The sequence below is a fragment of the Denticeps clupeoides genome, chromosome 8 (assembly GCF_900700375.1).
Source record: "Denticeps clupeoides chromosome 8, fDenClu1.1, whole genome shotgun sequence".
NCBI classification, from domain to species: domain Eukaryota; kingdom Metazoa; phylum Chordata; class Actinopteri; order Clupeiformes; family Denticipitidae; genus Denticeps; species Denticeps clupeoides.
The window spans coordinates 9903403-9921173 of record NC_041714.1 but is presented as its reverse complement, the minus strand read 5'-3'; the positions used below and the strand labels follow the sequence as shown (position 1 = coordinate 9921173).

Genomic DNA, 17771 nt, shown 5'->3' with positions numbered 1-17771 from the left:
ATGTATTGTGTCTCAGTGTGTGCACTTGTAATGACATCTATCCCTGTTCCTTACACATAACTACTCCAACATTAGTCCACCAAAATCCTTTTTCCTTGTAGATATATGTGTCTAATTCTGTTAGAAACTGTAGTCACTCTGTTAAAAACTGTACAGTTATGCTATTTTATGATGCAGTCTGATAATTTTGTTGTTGTTCTCTTAAAGCAGTGTGCGGTTTCGGGGACCCCCCCCCACCCTTCTGTATCCCTCCCCAACATTCCAACAAACACAGTGGCAGGAGGATGAGCCTTAGGTTGGCCTGAATGATACCACAGCATTAGCAGCCTCTGAACACACTTTCTGCACAGAGCAAGACACAGCACAGCCTTAGCAGTCAGTGCATTCCAGCACTGTCCACTCTCAGCACAGTGTACACACACAACACAGTCTAGTGCCTACAAAGCACACCGCACAAGGTTATATACTTATACGCTTTCCAGATTGTCTCGTAAATGAACACATCACAGGATTAATGCATACAAACACTGTCAGCAAATAATCGCACAGCCTTTTACACTCAGTAGCCACACATCACAACCTAAAAACACAGTGCAGGGTTAAAGCCTGTCCATAAACAACACAGCACAGTGTACACACATAATACAGCTTAGATCCTGCAAACAACATGGCACAGGAATACCACTTACAACACTGTCTAGACTTAACACCTCACAGCCTTAACACTCAGCACAGTCTCTAAAGCAAAACAGCACATGATGAATGCTTACCATACAGTCAACAGATCATTTTGTTTTCACAAACTAACACATCATACCCTAAAGACTCAGCACAGGGAAGCCTTAACCCTCAGCATGCTCTCTAAAAGTAACATAGAGTGTGTCACCAAACAACATTGCTTAGCTGTTCTGAGCATAGCCTAGAGTCTTCATGGTCCTTTTGGAACTGGAAACTAGTATAGCTCACCTAAGATGGCATAAGCAGTCAGCATAGTTGCCAGAGCACAAGCTCACGAACACCACCGCACATTAATGCAGACCATATTGCAAAAAATAAGATACCCTTCAGCTGTTTAATGTGTCACAGGGATTTTCCAGAGCATTTTTTATCATTTCATTCCTTTTCCCCATTTGGGAAGGCCTGGAAGCCTTTAAGTGTAGCACAGCTTGCATTGTCTGCTTTCTATCAGAGCCCAATTAATGAGTTCAGCATGGAACGGCTGTAAAAGCATCCACTCAGATCAAGCTAACGTCATAATTCATTATTACCTCGGGAAGTGCTGAAGTGCAGGGAAGAGTGGCCCTGCCAGTCCTCACAGGAATGCAGCATGGGATAGCAGAGGCAGCAGTGGAGTCTAGGACATAGGGGCTGTGAACCTTTGCAAAATGCATCCAGCTCATTTCGCAGCCATACTAATGAGTCTTAATGCATTTTGCAGCTGTGGATCATCAGGCTGAACTATTCAAATCAACCTGCCACATGTGTAGTGTTTGTTGGACAAAACATGGCACATAGGTCGTTTTTTTAAGTTTAGTTTTTATTTTTCTAAAAGAAAAGGAAAAACATTTTTTTTTATCTGTCACACAATGACAGGTGTCAGCAGCCTTTATTTGTGCTTCTTTTTATATCTTAATTCAAGACCAAGAAAAGAAAAATCTTTGATAAAAGTAATTAATTTATACTTTTATTATCATCATTATTATTATGGTTATTATTATTATTATTTCATGCCAGGGGGTCCACACTTTTATAGGATGCCTCCTGGCCTAATGACTAGTCATTTAACACTATATGCACTTCTCTCAACTTTTCTAGTCTCTCTGGAATCTGTGAATTAGGGTCCCTTCCAACACCCCCGGCGTTGGCCTATCTTTTTTAGTCTCTTCTTCTGTCTCCTATCTTCTCCTTAGGCCATGTTTGCCAGCTACGTCCCTGAAATCATAGAGTTAATAGGAAACCGCAAGAAATATGGTGGTTCCTATAGTGCGGTTAATGGGAGAAAGTAAGTATTCCGGGAGGCTCTGCTGCCTCGGCCGCAGTAGACCCCTCTCTGCATGCCTCTTTGTTTCTCTGTTCCATGCATGTAGGCCATGTTTGCTCGCTACGTGCCAGAAATTGCTGCTCTCATCCTTAATCGGAAGAAATACGGAGGGAGTTATAACTCGACCCGAGGCAGAAAGTAAGTCAAAATCCAGACAAGGTGTGGTTGTGTGACGAAAAAAAAAAAAAAAAAACTCTCTCAGAAGTGGGAGGGTGCCGTATGATCTGTGCAGAAATTATATCAGATGGAAAAGTGTCACACAGTGACTGGAGACCTTGGCCATGAGAGGCACATGTCCATGCCCTTTGCTCATTGTGTCTGTGGCTTCTTTTCTTTAACATGTCCTATCTGCTGCTTTTTCAGTTCATTCTAAACACTAGAGCTTTCATGACTACTTGATTCTTTTTTCAATTACAAGCTTTAGTCCAATTGACCTCATGCTTCTGTAATTATTGCAACTTCCTAAATACACAGAACAAGTCATGAAAACCCTATGAAACGCTTCTAGGAGTAGATCCTGACTAAAAATAAAATGCTGCAATGGCATTATGGGTATTTCCCCATATATATCATACGTTATTCTCATTTGTCTCTTTCTTTCTTCTTTCTTTTGTTCATTGACTTCTTGAGTTTGTTTCTTTTGGCTATTGTAATTGCATGTCTTCTGGTGACTTGAGCTCTGCTGGCTTTTCCGAGCGCTGTGCATGTGGTGGGAAAAGCCGGGGTGTTTGTCCATCGCCTCATCGCTGTCTGACATGAATCTGGCCCTGATCTTCAGTCAGCTCCCACACCCTGAGCGAATGCCTGGATGCCTCACAGCTCCCATATTGGAAGCTCTCAATTGCACTTGGCTTGCTTTTTGTCCGCCTGGTTACTTTGTTCTGTACCCGTTTGTGGAGCCGTACTTTTTTTTTTCTAATCCCTCTTTTTTGTCCCAGAGGTCGCCCCTGAATGTGTATGTGGCTATTCTGAAACTTCCACTCGTTTCCGGCTCAAACTCGGCCCTATCATCAGCACACCGATGTCTCCCCCATTTACAGCATAGCTGCCACAGCAGTGCAGAGATCGCTTTTCCTCTCGCTTTCTGTCCGTGCGTAAAACAGGCCCCTCTGCTCACATCCAGCTTTCATCGTCTTAGTTTGAGGGCAGATCCTCTACAGAGAAAAAGCCATTAGAAGCCCTCCCCCCCACACTTTCTGTTTGATGCCGCTCGCCTGTCAGTGGAACAAGATTGATGAAATGTTATGTTTGGCCGGGGCCCGGCGTTTGGATTTGTAGCCTGGTGTTGAGAGAAGAGCTTGTCAAAACCACTGACTCTCTCTCCCTCGCCTCTCTGTTCCTGGCCATGCATGCATGTGGTTGTAATTAGAGGTACAGGGCTTCCAGTTCACTCGCCAAAGGACAAAGACTGGTACCAGGCTTCACATTATTGTTTAAATATGTACGTGAGTGTGCACTTATGAATGGATAAATCCAGACTCCAGGAATAAATCCGACGTGTCACAATGTATTTTCGTTATTGTGACACCGCATATCTTTCTTGAGAATCTGAGCGAAGCTGAAAATAGATTTTGTATGGATGTAATCGGAATTACTTTTGCTGCGTTGCTGCAGAACAGATATTTCATTAACGATGGCACAGTCCCATCAGTAGTGAACAGATCTGAAAATACATCTGAACTTATTAGATATTTATGTGGGACTTTGAGCTAGTGGATTCACTATTAGTGCAGAGCGTTGTGGCTTGGACCGTGCTGCTGGCTTTTTGAGCCACGCTTGTTAAATCTGGGGTCCTGCGTTCCCAAAACTTTAATATGACAGTGCGTCTCATTAACCTCCCACTCTTCTTTTTTGTAATCGAGTCTGGTTGAGTGAAGATGGCAGTGATTGAAAAGGTCAGTAAAACCGCAAGACAATGAGGTCACCATCTGTGTGTCCATCAAAGGCACGGGTGAACGTGGCTGGGCACTGTAGCTGGTTCCCCGCCCTGCCGCCGAGCGTCGCACACAATGCCTGCCGGCCTCGGTGACAGAGATCAGGGCGGCTCTTCCTGATGTGAGGCGAGCACCCTAGCGAGTAACACGCCACAAACCTAACGTGAACCCTGATATCATGCACCTCGGAGTGAGCAGTATGCGCAGACTCTAATAAAACACGCATGTGGCCTAATCTGGAATAGATCAGGGGCTCAGCTCAACGCGAAGCTCGCTTACGTTACAGTATTTGTTCTGCTGCAGCACTTTGATTAGCGATTAGTGTTGTGGCCCCGTGTCTTATGGCAGGAGGAAGATCAAAAGGCCCAGACGTGCAGACCTGTCTTAGGCTTCCATGAATGAGAAAGTTGGGTTCTTGATCATTTAAAAATATGTCAAATACACATTTGTCACAGTTTCAATTCCTGCTTGTTTTTTTTTTTTTAAGCAGTCGTCCTTCTTTATTCAATAGTTAGATAACTGCAACTAATATATATGAAATACTTTCATTCCACATTGCTTATTAAAAAAAGCATTCCACTGTTAACAATCTGTTGAATGAGTGGTTGATGTAACATTTTAACTTGTCACCCTGTCTAGTTAACTACTGAGGACTGTAGTCCAAAGCTAATTTTATGGCTACTTTTCAAGACTACTAATATCAACTGAACCTATTAATTGATTCTTTGATACTGCGGAGCTACTTGCTGAATAAATAAAAAGTTTACGTTTAGAGAGACTTCAAATAATGCATTTAAATAGTGCATATATGACTTTTGTATTCTTTTGTTAATAAGCATAATTTATTAGGTCTCGTATAGTCCATTTTTCTTGACGTTTTTTCATATAATCCCCTATTGTTCTGAAACAATATTTCATTACGTAGTATGCTTTAAAATCTAAAAATCTAAAGTCTTCATTTGACAATTCCAAAATATTTTTTATTGTACTGTAGAGCTTCTAGTACCTCATGTGGAAATGAAGAATATAGATTTTATTTTGACATTGCGAGCTTTGTGTTGCATCCTGTGATCCACGCTGTCAGAAACCTACTGAGCCCGTGTCCCACCACAGTATAACCCAGCTACGGAGGATCACTGGCATAAAAAATGTGCGGGTTGCTTTATTGTCCAACAGCAGTAATTCAGCATGGAAAGTTTTCTTGCAGCTCTGGAAGCGTGTGATGTTCAGTGCCCCTCACTAGCAGAAGAAAGTAAGGATCAGAGCAGTATCATTGGTGTAGCTGCTGGTGCTGATGTTCGAGCTGCTTTTCTTTTTTGCAGTATTCTTTTCTTTCGATTTGTGGTGGACATGTTTAAATACATGTTGTTGAAATGCTCAGCATGCTTGAAATAGCATGCTGGACGAGTTGCTGTTGTGTGTTTGCTGGTGTTGTTTCTGCATGTTTTAAAGACTGCCTGTTGAACCGTTGTGTAACATTTGTTTCACAAAGTCTGTTGTATCCCAGATGTCCTTTCCACTTTGTGCTTTTCTCTGTTATGAATGTCGTCCTAGTCATATGCTTTGTTATAGGGATGACAAATCTGTCCTTATATATAATCAAAATTATTTTAACTTTACGTACACTTAAAACAGTTCGAATATTACAGTTATCCGTCAACATTATTTTTTGTCATTGGTTGATTAGGTCTCAGTTTTAATTCTATAGAGCCAGAGATCAGTTGGCACTAAGTAGCTTTGCAGAAAACAGAAGCCATCCATGACATGGGCCTCAGTTCACACCAAGGATTGGGACATGAAACTGAACCATGGACCGGCTGCTCCCTGTCATCCAATCACGAATAGACATGGAGGAAGGATGGCTCTTGTAGGAAATAGGAAAAGCAGCTGCTTTTGTTGTAGCTGTGGGATCTGAGGTTCCGGACCCCATCTATTCTTTTCTTAGTCCTGTAGTAGAGTCATTTACTTGTTTTTTGCAATGGATGAAATGATTCAAGAAAATCTTTCATTGCTTTTATTGTCACTCCTGATAATACCAGGGGTTCTTGAATTAAGGTTATGTTAATAAGCGGACCCACTGAGATGTCATTGATTCAGCTTGAATGACCCCTCACCCTACTGCAAAGCTGAATGGTTCTTTGTGACAATTTCATCTTGTTTAGACTGTTGACATCTTCCAATTTTTTTTTTTTTTTTTTTATCCAAATGTGAAAAAACTGATTTTACAGAACATTTTAACACAAGCCCATCAATTGAAGTATTGATAGTAGAATGATGATATAGGATTAGTAATATGGTATTAAGAATAGGTAGGATTAATAACCTTCTGTCAGTTTTAGAACAAATCCAATTTACTCTACTGACAGCCCATCCATGTTTCAGTTTCATGTTCCATTAATGGAGTTTTTGCTGATATAGGCCTAGTGTTGTATTTTATGTATAATTCAGTATTGACTGACTACACACTTCGTACAATGGCGTGTACACTGTCATCACGAATGTGGAAAACACGGGCGTGTCGCCCATCCTACGGGGAGACAGCGTGTCTGAGGTCGACTCTCCTGCAGACTGGGCGCACCCTAGCTGCCTCTAATGCACTTTTACAGTAAAAACCCAACCCTCGTGTCTGAAGAAGACATTGATGAGTAGGGAAAACGTGATTAATATGGCTCTTGTTAAATCGACATGTGTCTCTGGTGGGGCCCCAGTTGGCTCCGTTTAGTAAGCCATCAGCGGCTGCGACGAATGGAGAAGAGACGGGCCCTCGCTCCCTCCTGAGGATGGCCAACCGTACAATTATCACTGCTCGTTTAGTTCCGAGGGGGATCTGTGAAGATCATTAAGTTCAATAGCATCCAGACCCTGCCATGTGCACAACGGTGTTTATATCACAACTCCACCCCCCGGCCAGTCTGCCTGCTGTTTGGCAACATTTGACGTTGAAAACAGAAAAAAACACACACACACAAGTGCTTTGTGTGTTTTGTCACAATACACCCACGCACCTGTGAACTCGCACCCAGGCCCTTCCGCACGTAAGCCAGTGAGCACACGCTGCTTGGGGTCAGCGGGAGGGGCCATTTTGGACAGATTTAGATTGATTACCACTGAGGTGCATTACTCATCAGACCTGACCACAGTGGCCTGTGGGGTCGTTTGCGTGCACCAGTCACGGCGACGCTCTGATCCCAGCGTGTGAGTGACAGCTGCTAATGTCTCCCGACTCCGCCCCCTGGTCCGCTAACGAAACATTGTGATTATGCCATATTGCAGGGGTACAGGGGGCATTGTGTAAGGATAAATAAGCTGCGCCCTTTGCTCACTATGACTCAACTGCGGGGGAAATGTTCCAGACCTGCAATATTATGAGCCACCAGAACAGTAATAAAAAAGCTTTCATCTTATGGTAGAACATAATTTATCCTGATGGCTCCTCTCATTTAGAAATTAATCAGCCCTTATTATTTGTGACCCCCCTCAGCTTTATGAACAATAACATGAAGATTAAAAGATGTTTCCCTGAGCTGAGGGAGTTTGGTTCACCCTCAGTGACCCAGCCAGTGGGCTATGGACAGTAGAGCAGAGGTAGATCTCTGCTTATGGCCTTCAAGCAGTTTTTTTACGAAACTGCATGTAAAGTCTGAAGATCTCCAAAGGGGCATGACCTCAGCTGCAGTCCTGTGTATCCCAAATTGCCTCCTCAAATCACTCGTTTGCACTGTTTGTTACATCCTACAAATGAAACTGCTGTGTTGGTCCAGGAAGACGTCAGAGTGCCCTGAATCATTCACTGAACGTTTAGCAGAACCCAGACCAAGGGACGCTGTCGACCCTCCCCCTGTAACGCTCCACATCCACACATCACTGTTAACATGCACTCAATCACAAAGATTCGGTTTGGCCTGGAGCACAGATTGGGAACATGTGACAAATATATAGAAATGTGTTTGGTTATGAGAACAGATGAAAGCTGAAAAAAAAAATGATTTAAGTTTTTTTTATGTCCTTAAGGATATAGTTAAACATATTTGCTGAAATGGAAAGAGGCACAAAGTAAAAACCATGACTTTGTTGTTTTTAATTTTTTTTGGTTTATTATGACTTTCGTTCAGCGACGCACGGTTTTTGGTTAATTTTATATTGCCCTTTTAAGCTGCATTTTCCCCCTTTCAGGCACATTGTGGTCTGTGGTCATATCACGCTCGAAAGTGTTTCCAACTTCCTCAAAGACTTCCTACACAAGGACAGGGATGATGTCAATGTAGAAATTGTTTTTCTCCATAAGTAAGTATGTTTTCATTTTTTTCCATTAGTTTTAAATGTTGGATGTCCTGCGGACGGGAGGCCGTACGATGAGGACAAAATGTTGCATGGTAATTCCTGAAGCTTCGTTTGGGATCAGTGCTTCAGAGAGCGGTTTACCGACATTAGTTATTGTTCGGAATAGCAGAATATGAACTATTTCATGATATGTTTCCTTTGTGAGTGAGCAGGATGTCTTGAGTGGTCTAGATTACACTTGGCACAGAAGTCTAGTTGGTGGCCAGTCAGAATTAGTTTTTTGTTTTCCCAATGCCTGACCCAGTCAGTGAAATGTGACGATTGATGTATTAAAACAGACTGTTTACTCCTGGCTGCAAAAGAATATCAAAATCAACCACTGACATTGTCAGGTGGAGATAAGCGCTTGAAGCTTAGCCCCATCCAGATTTCAATACTGAAGAGTCAGGATATGCTAATATGTAAATAGCGTCACTTTGTCAGACTATAGCCAGATTACAGGACATGTACTGGTGCATCAGTCAGAGATTTTGTAAATGCATAATTTGCTATGGGTGATAGTAGCCTAGTGGGTAACACACTCGCCTATGAACCAGAAGACCCAGGTTCAAATCCCACTTACAACCACTGTGTCCCTGAGCAAGACACTTAACCCTGTTCCTGTACTGATTGTAAGTCTCTCTTGGATAAGGGCGTCTGATAAATGCTGTAAATGCTATGCAGTGTCTCTAAGGGACTTTTTGGCCCAACCTGTATAAAAAAAATTATTGCAATGCAATCATTGTTTTAGGTGTTTTTGATTGTTCTTTTGATCTGTTGACTCCTGGTTATGTACAACTGTGAAATACTGACTTGCTCCCTATCTTTTTGTTAGTATTTCCCCTAATCTTGAGCTGGAAGCCTTATTCAAACGTCACTTCACTCAGGTAGAATTCTACCAAGGATCCGTTCTTAACCCACACGACCTGGCAAGAGTTAAGGTACGGTGTAAAAAAAAAATTATGACTGTTTTCTTTTTGTGTATGATGCACTCTCGTACCCAGATAACTTTTCGTCGCTTCCTCTTTTTCCCTCCTGTTCCTGATGTGCAGATAGAGTCAGCGGATGCCTGTTTGATTCTTGCCAATAAATACTGTGCAGACCCAGACGCTGAGGATGCATCTAATATCATGAGGTAGGCCATGTTCTGCTTGATGTTCTTCAACCAGTGACTTCCCACTGCGTATGTGCTGGCAGACTAGATGCCATTGTCAATGAAGTGGGCAACATATGAGATACAAGAAGGAAAAAAAGAATTCTCAAGTCTCTGTTATCCTACTGGAAGGATGGACACTATTCTTCTAAAGAATCTTCCCTCATTTTGTGCTTTGGTGACTGTGCAATTCTTCCACAGACATGGTGCAATTATGTACTATTTTACTATTGTGTATTAATTGATAGCTACAGTAGGTAGTAGATTCAGGAATATGGGAAATTAATTGTGTATTAGAATTTTCTATTATTGTGTATTGTATTATGTACTGTTTTACTCTGTGTATTTTATTACTACTACTTAAGGTATTTGAAACCGGGTGATACGGCTATTGAGTTAGTAGTTAATTAGTAGTCATTATAGATTTATAATCTAGAGCATCAGTTTGCTACCACTACCTTTTTGTCCTGTTTAGTTGTGTGTGAGTAGCTGACGTAAGTGGGATAGAGTGGAGACTTTCTGCATGTGTTTTTGGTGGGTATTGAGAAGTGGAGTGCTTGTCATTTCTTCCAGGTGTGAGAATGAGGTGCGAATGAGTGAAGCCCTGCAGCACACACCCACTCACACATGTTTTACCTGGCAGGCGATGAAAAAGGCCCCCGAAGCGCTGGCCTGCCCATCGGAGGAAGGAACTGATTTATGCTGCTCCCGCCGAGCAGGAGGGCAGGAACAATCATTTCACACTAGCAGTATAATCACCCACCCCGAGAGCAGAGGGTTACAGCACGTTCCAGAAATCTACAACAAAATGCAGTTGATCGGATGTGTGTGTGTGTGTGTGTGTGTGAAACTGTCTTTACGAAGGTCTAATGTGCTGTAAAGCAGCTTCACATGCAAATAAATTCCACACCTTCCATTTACGAGATCTAGAAAGAGGACCAGAGAGAAAGCAGGATCTCAGCGCACATATGCATGCTTTGGATGCTGAGTTATGAACTTGTGTTTAATTTTTTTTTTTAGAGTTATATCAATTAAGAATTACCATCCAAAGATACGAATCATCACTCAGATGTTGCAATATCACAACAAGGTAGGCCTAAGTCCTTAACTCAACTTAAATCAACTTTTCAACAAATTGCAACATCCGTGTTGGTCCTTTCAACACATGCTATGAGGACGTCTTTGTCACCCCATCATCTTAACTTCTGCCCTCTGCGACTCTCAGGCCCATCTGCTAAACATTCCCAGTTGGAACTGGAAGGAGGGGGATGATGCAATCTGCCTGGCGGAGCTAAAGGCAGGCTTCATCGCACAGAGCTGCCTGGCGCAGGGCCTGTCCACCATGCTCGCCAACCTCTTCTCCATGAGGTCATTCATCAAGGTACTGTCAGCCTCCCTGAGCCCCCTTCTGGTCCGGGAGGCATGAACCCGCCTGCTGGCTGCTGCCACTAAAGCTTCGCGAAGCCTCAGACGATGGGTGGATGCGGTCTCACGCTTGGTCCCCTGTTCTTCTTTAATCACGCCTGCCATTACGCTATCTAGTAAATCATCATCTTTCTGCCTGCAGTCTCATTTTGGGACTCGCACACGACAGCAACACAACGATTCTGTCACCATTATGAAGTAATTTATATGAGTCAATGGCACCATAGAAGCTAGGATGTAAATTAGTGGTTTTCTCTCTGAAGAATTTACTGTCCCCTCAGCGCTGTGATATAAGGATGAAATTTGAAACATGTGTCTGATTCGTGGTCGTAAAGCACCCGAGCCCATCTGTATTTTTAGCTTAAACTGAGCCCGGCTGCTCCGCGGCAGCCCCAGAGACACGTTCTGTCTCGCTGACCAGGAATGTCTTAGATTTATGATGAATGATTGAAGCAAAAACCGAGAGTTTGGGACAAACGTCACGAATAGCAGCTCATTTCATTCAAGCTACAAGTGAGAGCCAGCTTGTAGGTAAATCACCAACACTTTATGTTCATCTTTTCATCTTGACCTGGCTGAGCAGTGGAGTGGGTTCACGTTCATATGCCTGGATTTTCTTTCTGGACCAATGTCAAGCTTGTGGCGTTGAGGTGGAGGCCTCGTCCTTTGAAGAGATGGTTCTCATGTCATAAAAATGACAAATAACTTTATAATGACTATTTAAATGTGGTATGTGGAAACATCTGCTGAGTACATCATTCTCCCCATAAAGCTGAAAAAGACACAGCAGAGATCGCCAACACCAAAATCTCTCATCTCTACTTGTGTACCTTTTGTTCATAAAACATTGATATACTGTCTGCATTTTAAAAAACAACCTATTGCAAGAAGGCAATATTTAAATTAGATGCCAACTGATTGGGTTTGGGCTTCTTTTTAATATAGTATGGATTAGCAGTTTATGTAGACCACAAGGGGGCAGTATTTACTAAGACTTCTGTAATATTTTTCCTTGCATACTGAACAGCTAGTTCACATTTTAATAATCTGCTGTCATTTATTGGTGTCTCCATATATGGAACTTAATACCAATAATAGCCAATTGGAGTTAGTGTTGAGTTTTTGAAAACAGTGCTTTGTTAAAGTTTTACCATAAGAAGATGTACTGTAACTTAGTGTTTTATTAATAGTCTGTTGGCACATATTATTTAGCCACATGGTTGTTAAACAAGACATATCAGGTGTGTCTTTAGTACACTGTCATTGACCTTACATGCTTTAAAAAGTGCTGGAAGGGTTTGGACAATTATTTCCAAAAATTGCTGGAAAGGATGCAGTGAATCTGCGCTTCTGTGCTAAATACAAGGGTGTTTTTTATTCAAATAACAAATGAATACATCCATTCAGTTAAATGTACAGTGTATATTTGTTGCATTGATCCCATGCCTAGATAATCTCCCAACGCTGTATGGAGCGCTGGGCATCTCATCCGCCGACTGCTTCCAAGAGGCCAGAGAATAAATCCGTGGCTCATGTGTGAGTAACAGTGTTGGATGAGGAGAAAAGCGACCGTTATTTCTATGCCAACAGGGCAGTAGGATTTAGCCCTGGTCAATCAACAATAAACTGAAACCCAGTGAGGCATCTTGTCCCTAATTGTTAATGGGCACGTAAACATCTGCGTGATTTCCCCATAGCACTGCGTGATCTGTAATTTTAAACAAACACAGAAATCCCAAAATGTTATGTTTGAATGCTCTTTTGGGGTCTATGGAACAGTGGTGGCATATGGACTCTATTATTTACATTTTTGGTGAGCAGAACACTCAGATCTGTCGCCACAGGATGAAATATTACTTGCACATTATGGAAAAAAATAAAACTTCCATGATGAGACATTTGAAAAGTTAGCATTATGGAGATTGAGGAGTAATTAAAATGTCCTGTAATCAACAACAAGCTTTCCTTTAATTTCATTGGCAACAATGTGGGCCTGTCCAGAAATATTCATGCAGAGGCCAGGATTATTTCGGAATGGGTGTTTCGGAGCTTCGGCTTCCTTTTATTCTCATAATGATATATATTTGAAATCACATTGGCTAATGAAGGAAATTAGGAAAAATAAGTCTTCTTCACATGATGCTTCATTTGATCTGTATGGCGGTCCGATGTGTGTATGGATGGGTTGGGCTTCATGACAGGCTTGCATAGCTTATTTGAAGGGGTTCCCAAGAACAGAAGGGCACTGGGAGAGACTAGCAACAAACATCCATATACTCGCACCCACATTTTTTGCACACACACTTAAGTACACAATGCGAAATCAGGCACAAGATTCTACTTCTTCAGGCACACATAGACAACTCCATTCTGCTATTAATAATTGTTTGATCACTTCAGTATCTCAGTCAGTGCCATTGGTATAAAGGCCAAAGGGATTCCGGAGGAAGACAAATTGTAGGTAAATGCCAGCATGCCAGGTTTAAGGATGTTGGGTAGGCCGGTAAAATGCATAAGTAAAATGCATCATGTGATTAAGACCGGGTGATGTGAGGCCTAAACGCCTACAGAACCGACGTGAGCAGCTGGCAGGAGTGCTGCAGACACGTGAGCTAATTTAGGGAACCGAGACTAAGTGGGTGCCATCAAATGACAGGTCCCTCTTCTCTATTAGTGCCGTCCTTAGAGATCCCTGCCCCAAAGTGCAGTGCTCTTTTTCTTTTTTGGGGAGGGTGGGCTGCAGATGGAGAAGCAGCCCCCTCTGTAGTGGCAGTCTGTGATGGTGCACTGTGGCACTTGCTTTAAAGCCCCGAGCTGTCAGACTGCAGAGCAGGGGAGGTTGGCTAATGGCTCAGTCTCTTATCAAAGCCTCCAGTACCCCAGCTCTGCAGAGTCTGTAATGAGGATATGATGAAGACAGCGAGTACTGGGATCTGAGTTCTGAAACAGCTCGTACTGTGCGAGTGTGTGCGCTCAGTGCACTTGTGATGTGTTCAAACTTGTGTGTGTACTCTACAGAGATGCAGAGGCAGTTCGTTAATGCCTTAAGGTAAAATTAAGGCACTTCATCAGGCCTTTTTTGTAGCTGTCCATCAATGTTGGTGCTGTGGTGTTTATAGGGGATTCTCATGAAGCTGCAATGAACATGTCTGGTTCATATTTTCATTTATAGTAAATCTGACATTTTTATTTAAAAATGATTAAAACAGGCAATGCGGGGATCCATGTTTTTTAAAGTCCAAGGTTGTGAGTTTGAATCCTGGCTCAGACCTTGTGTTGGCGAAGGTTTCCTCCGGGTTCAATGAATTCCTCCCATCGTCGAAAGGCATGTACGCTGCATGTGAACTGGCATCTCTAAATTGAACATGTGTGTGTGACACTGAGTAACAGGGTTAAGCATTTATGGAAAGTGAGTGAGTGATGATTTTCCATTGATAATGAGAATTATTCTGGATCATGGTGCCATTAAATTGGCAAAAAATGACCTTAATTACTTTAACTTATATGGTATAATTTAAAAATCAAAGATCATACTTTGATATAATTATAATTGATCCATTTAATAAAGATAATATAATAATGGCCACCACAAGGTCATTCTTCAGGCCTCGTTTAACTGTAAGATCATACAGTTATAAACCACTGCTAAATCAAACATATAACATTCAAGAGCATTGAATGCTCTTCGCCCTTCCACTGTCCCAGTAAACCAGCACCCATTCACTGTAAAAACATCTCTTTACTTAATAATGGCGGATGCTGACTATCAATAGAAATGCTGTCACCCGTCCCTTTACTTTATAATGGCAGACTCTGGCTTTAACCCTTTAGTGATGGCTTTCAGTGGCAGGAAACAGTCCAGCTCCAGCAGGTTTGATGTTAGGGCTGGCAATTTGTCACATTCAACTGACATTGGAATTTTTAAAGTCAATGGGCACTGAGCACTTACTGACACAAATACCACTCCCATGATTCATTCTACAACACTATCATTAAACATATCGGCAAGGTTTTGTATACAATATTACGTAAAATTATTATCATGAATCTTTCAATTGGTAACTGTAATTCCTCCAGGAACTGTAATGGATTACAATAAAACATTTGGAATTAAATTATGTAACGCCAAACTAGTTAGTCCCCAACACTGATAGTACCACATACTGTACAGTGTAGTATCTGCAGGTACATGTGCTTTCATCGCATCTGCAGCTCCATACTGTGGAAAAAAAACTGTTTCTGTGTTACTGCACACACAATGTAAAGAATGGGAGCAGGAACAGTGTCTGAATGCATAGAGTGAACTTTATGTCTTGACTCCTCAGATTGAAGAGGACACGTGGCAGAAGTATTACCTTGAAGGAGTGGCCAATGAAATGTACACAGAGTACCTGTCCAGTGCCTTTGTGGGCCTTTCCTTTCCCACAGTTTGTGAGTAAGTGAGGCTCAATTTCTCAAGTCAGAAGAGTTTACAGGGTTGGTTTTATTGTTCAGAAATGTGTTGTTGTCTCAAAGTAACCAATTTATGCCAGTATAAAAGGTCAAACAGTTACTGTATATATGTGTGGATGTTAAATGTGTCTTGTTTCTGTCCTAGGCTGTGCTATGTGAAGCTCAAGTTGTTGTTAATTGCAATTGAATACAAGTCGGAGCAGAGAGAAAGCAGGTTGGTCTTCCTTTCTGTCTGCTATATGTTGTGTGTGGATATATTGGTTGTTGAATGTGTTCACTGGGATGCAATTTTTCAGATTCACATCAGAATCTTAGAACATAGTTGAAGAGTGCAGTTTGGAAATGTGCAAATGTCTCATGTTAACGTTGTATTTCTGCAAGTGCCATAATGCAGCAGTGTGTAATATATAAGGGAGGTGTGCGATTTGTCATCTGCCAGAACTCAATATGATCTCTTGATGTGGGCCAAACTCTTCGAGAGAGGTGTCTGTCATCAATAGAGTACATGCCGTAAACACAGCGTAGTGCCATGGTCACTGCCAATAACATGAAGTACTTAGTTTCTCAGGAATCTGTATTTGCCAAACCTTCCTTCTGTGCTCACTTCCTATGTCCAGTGTTCCTGTATTGTATATTAATAGTCATACTAATGCATTTTATTGCTTACCTCAACGCCTACTAATAACCTGAGACTGAGTGTGGCATTTGAATGGACAAGACTGGCAGTTTAACCTCACACTTTGCTGAACATCCCAAATTCAGATTCCATTTTTTTCCAATTCATTCATTTATTAAGTTTCTTTTTGTCCCCAGAATGCACTATTGTTACTTCTACAGTAGCATTGTGATACTATGATACTGTAGTGCATATTAAAACTATTTAAAAAATAAAATATTTTATAATTTTAATAAATATTTTGTCATATCCTAAAAAAATGTCTTCTTAGTTTCATGTCAGCAGACCCCCCAGTTCTGCCTATAGACAGACTGGCCTCAAACCTAGACGCAGACGTTCAAGTGTTTTGTCCTCTTTTAGTGCCACAGTACAGTGCATTTGTTCTTCAATGTCTTATTGTGGAGATATTAAAAGTTATTAACACTTCTGTCACCTCTTTTTTTTTTTTTTACGTCCATGACGCCATGCAAGTGTTTGATTTGAAATGTTTTCTTGTTGTTTGCAGAAGCCGAAAGCGGTATGCCCTCTTCATTATCTTACCTCCATCCACTTTAGATCCTCCAACTCTCGGATTAAATTAAGGCTATTGTACCAATTCCTTTCTCAATCTGACCAGATTCTCACCTCTCTATGTGACTGATTGTCCTTAATGCACTAACTTCTTTGCAGGCAGAGAGAGTAGCTTTTTCCATTTGATTTGTCATTTGTCTCTGTGTCATACACTAATACACTCTTCATGTGAATTTGCAGTTATGTTTTTTGTTATTTTCAGTGTCCCAGTGTCCCACTCTCACTTACGTTCTTTTTCAGTGTCCGTCAGCTGTATGTGTGTCAGTGCCTGCTAAGACTAATTGTGTCTCCCCCTTCGTTCACCATCAACAAAGTACTTCATGGTTCATTTCATACGACGCAGCCAGAGCTCCCAAGTCAGGGGCGGCGTCTGTCTCTTTCCTTCAGAGCCAGAATGAGGGCTGTTGATGAGGAGGTTTACGGTTAATGTGAACACCGCTTCATAAGCAGCGCTTAAAACACACCACGCCAGCTCTCTCACACACAAAAGGCATGAAGAATGATCATTTGGATGTCAGAGATTCTATCCAAATTCTCACTGACGTCATGCAGGCTCTCCCATCCTTTCCATTCCTGCCTTTCATTATCACTCTGGTAGTGTGTTGTCACTGAGCGAGTGTGTGTGTGTGTGTGTGTGTGTGTGTGTGTGTGTGTGTGTGTGTGTGTGTGTGTGTGAGGGGCTGAATGACATTTGTCATGACTTCATGTTTGCCAAATTTGTGTTCGTCCATGTGCTTGTGTCACTGTCATTCATCCTGTTCCCTAGTGCTTGTGTGTCCTTGAGTAGATGTTCGTGAGGCGAGGTCACTTCCTGTCAGTTTGGTGTTTTTACAACAACAATCCAACTGCACAGAAGTTACTGCAACAGTTTGCATCTACGTTCTGCTCAGTAGTGGCTGGCCCTGTTCTCTCTATTTTTTTATTTATTTTTTTGTAAAATGAACATTGTCACTCTCTTGGTAACAGCATGCCTTAACACCGTTGTCATGTGATTGTTCCATGCCTGCCTTGTTTCCCCCACAGTGTGAGGTTTTCAATCTGTAACGCACCAGTCATTGAAAATTTTTGCAAGGAAGCTGTGCATGTGGCCTTGTGAAAAATCTCAGATGTGGGGAGCAAACTCATTTGGTTTTGTCGTGAATGGGTAATCTTTTTTTACTTCCTGACCAGCATGCCCGGTGCACCCTTGTCACCTTCTGT

The 17771-nt window shown here is 41.9% G+C and overlaps 1 protein-coding gene across 34 annotated transcripts in view; it reads left to right on the top strand.

The window, feature by feature from the left end:
- Positions 1 to 17771, top strand: part of kcnma1a (potassium large conductance calcium-activated channel, subfamily M, alpha member 1a) — a 139405-nt gene that overhangs the window by 78841 nt on the left and 42793 nt on the right. For 20 of the 34 annotated variants that reach the window (XM_028988349.1, XM_028988384.1, XM_028988364.1 and 17 more), the window contains 9 exons: positions 1911 to 2002; positions 8149 to 8259; positions 9131 to 9236; positions 9348 to 9430; positions 10469 to 10538; positions 10674 to 10829; positions 15199 to 15308; positions 15471 to 15539; positions 16507 to 16518. In XM_028988349.1, the coding sequence (XP_028844182.1) occupies positions 1911 to 2002; positions 8149 to 8259; positions 9131 to 9236; positions 9348 to 9430; positions 10469 to 10538; positions 10674 to 10829; positions 15199 to 15308; positions 15471 to 15539; positions 16507 to 16518 (809 nt within the window). Of the gene's footprint in view, positions 1 to 1910; positions 2003 to 2087; positions 2180 to 8148; positions 8260 to 9130; positions 9237 to 9347; positions 9431 to 10468; positions 10539 to 10673; positions 10830 to 15198; positions 15309 to 15470; positions 15540 to 16506; positions 16519 to 17771 lie in introns of all 34 variants that reach the window. The other 14 variants (XM_028988377.1, XM_028988367.1, XM_028988376.1 and 11 more) reach the window with 3 other exon arrangements.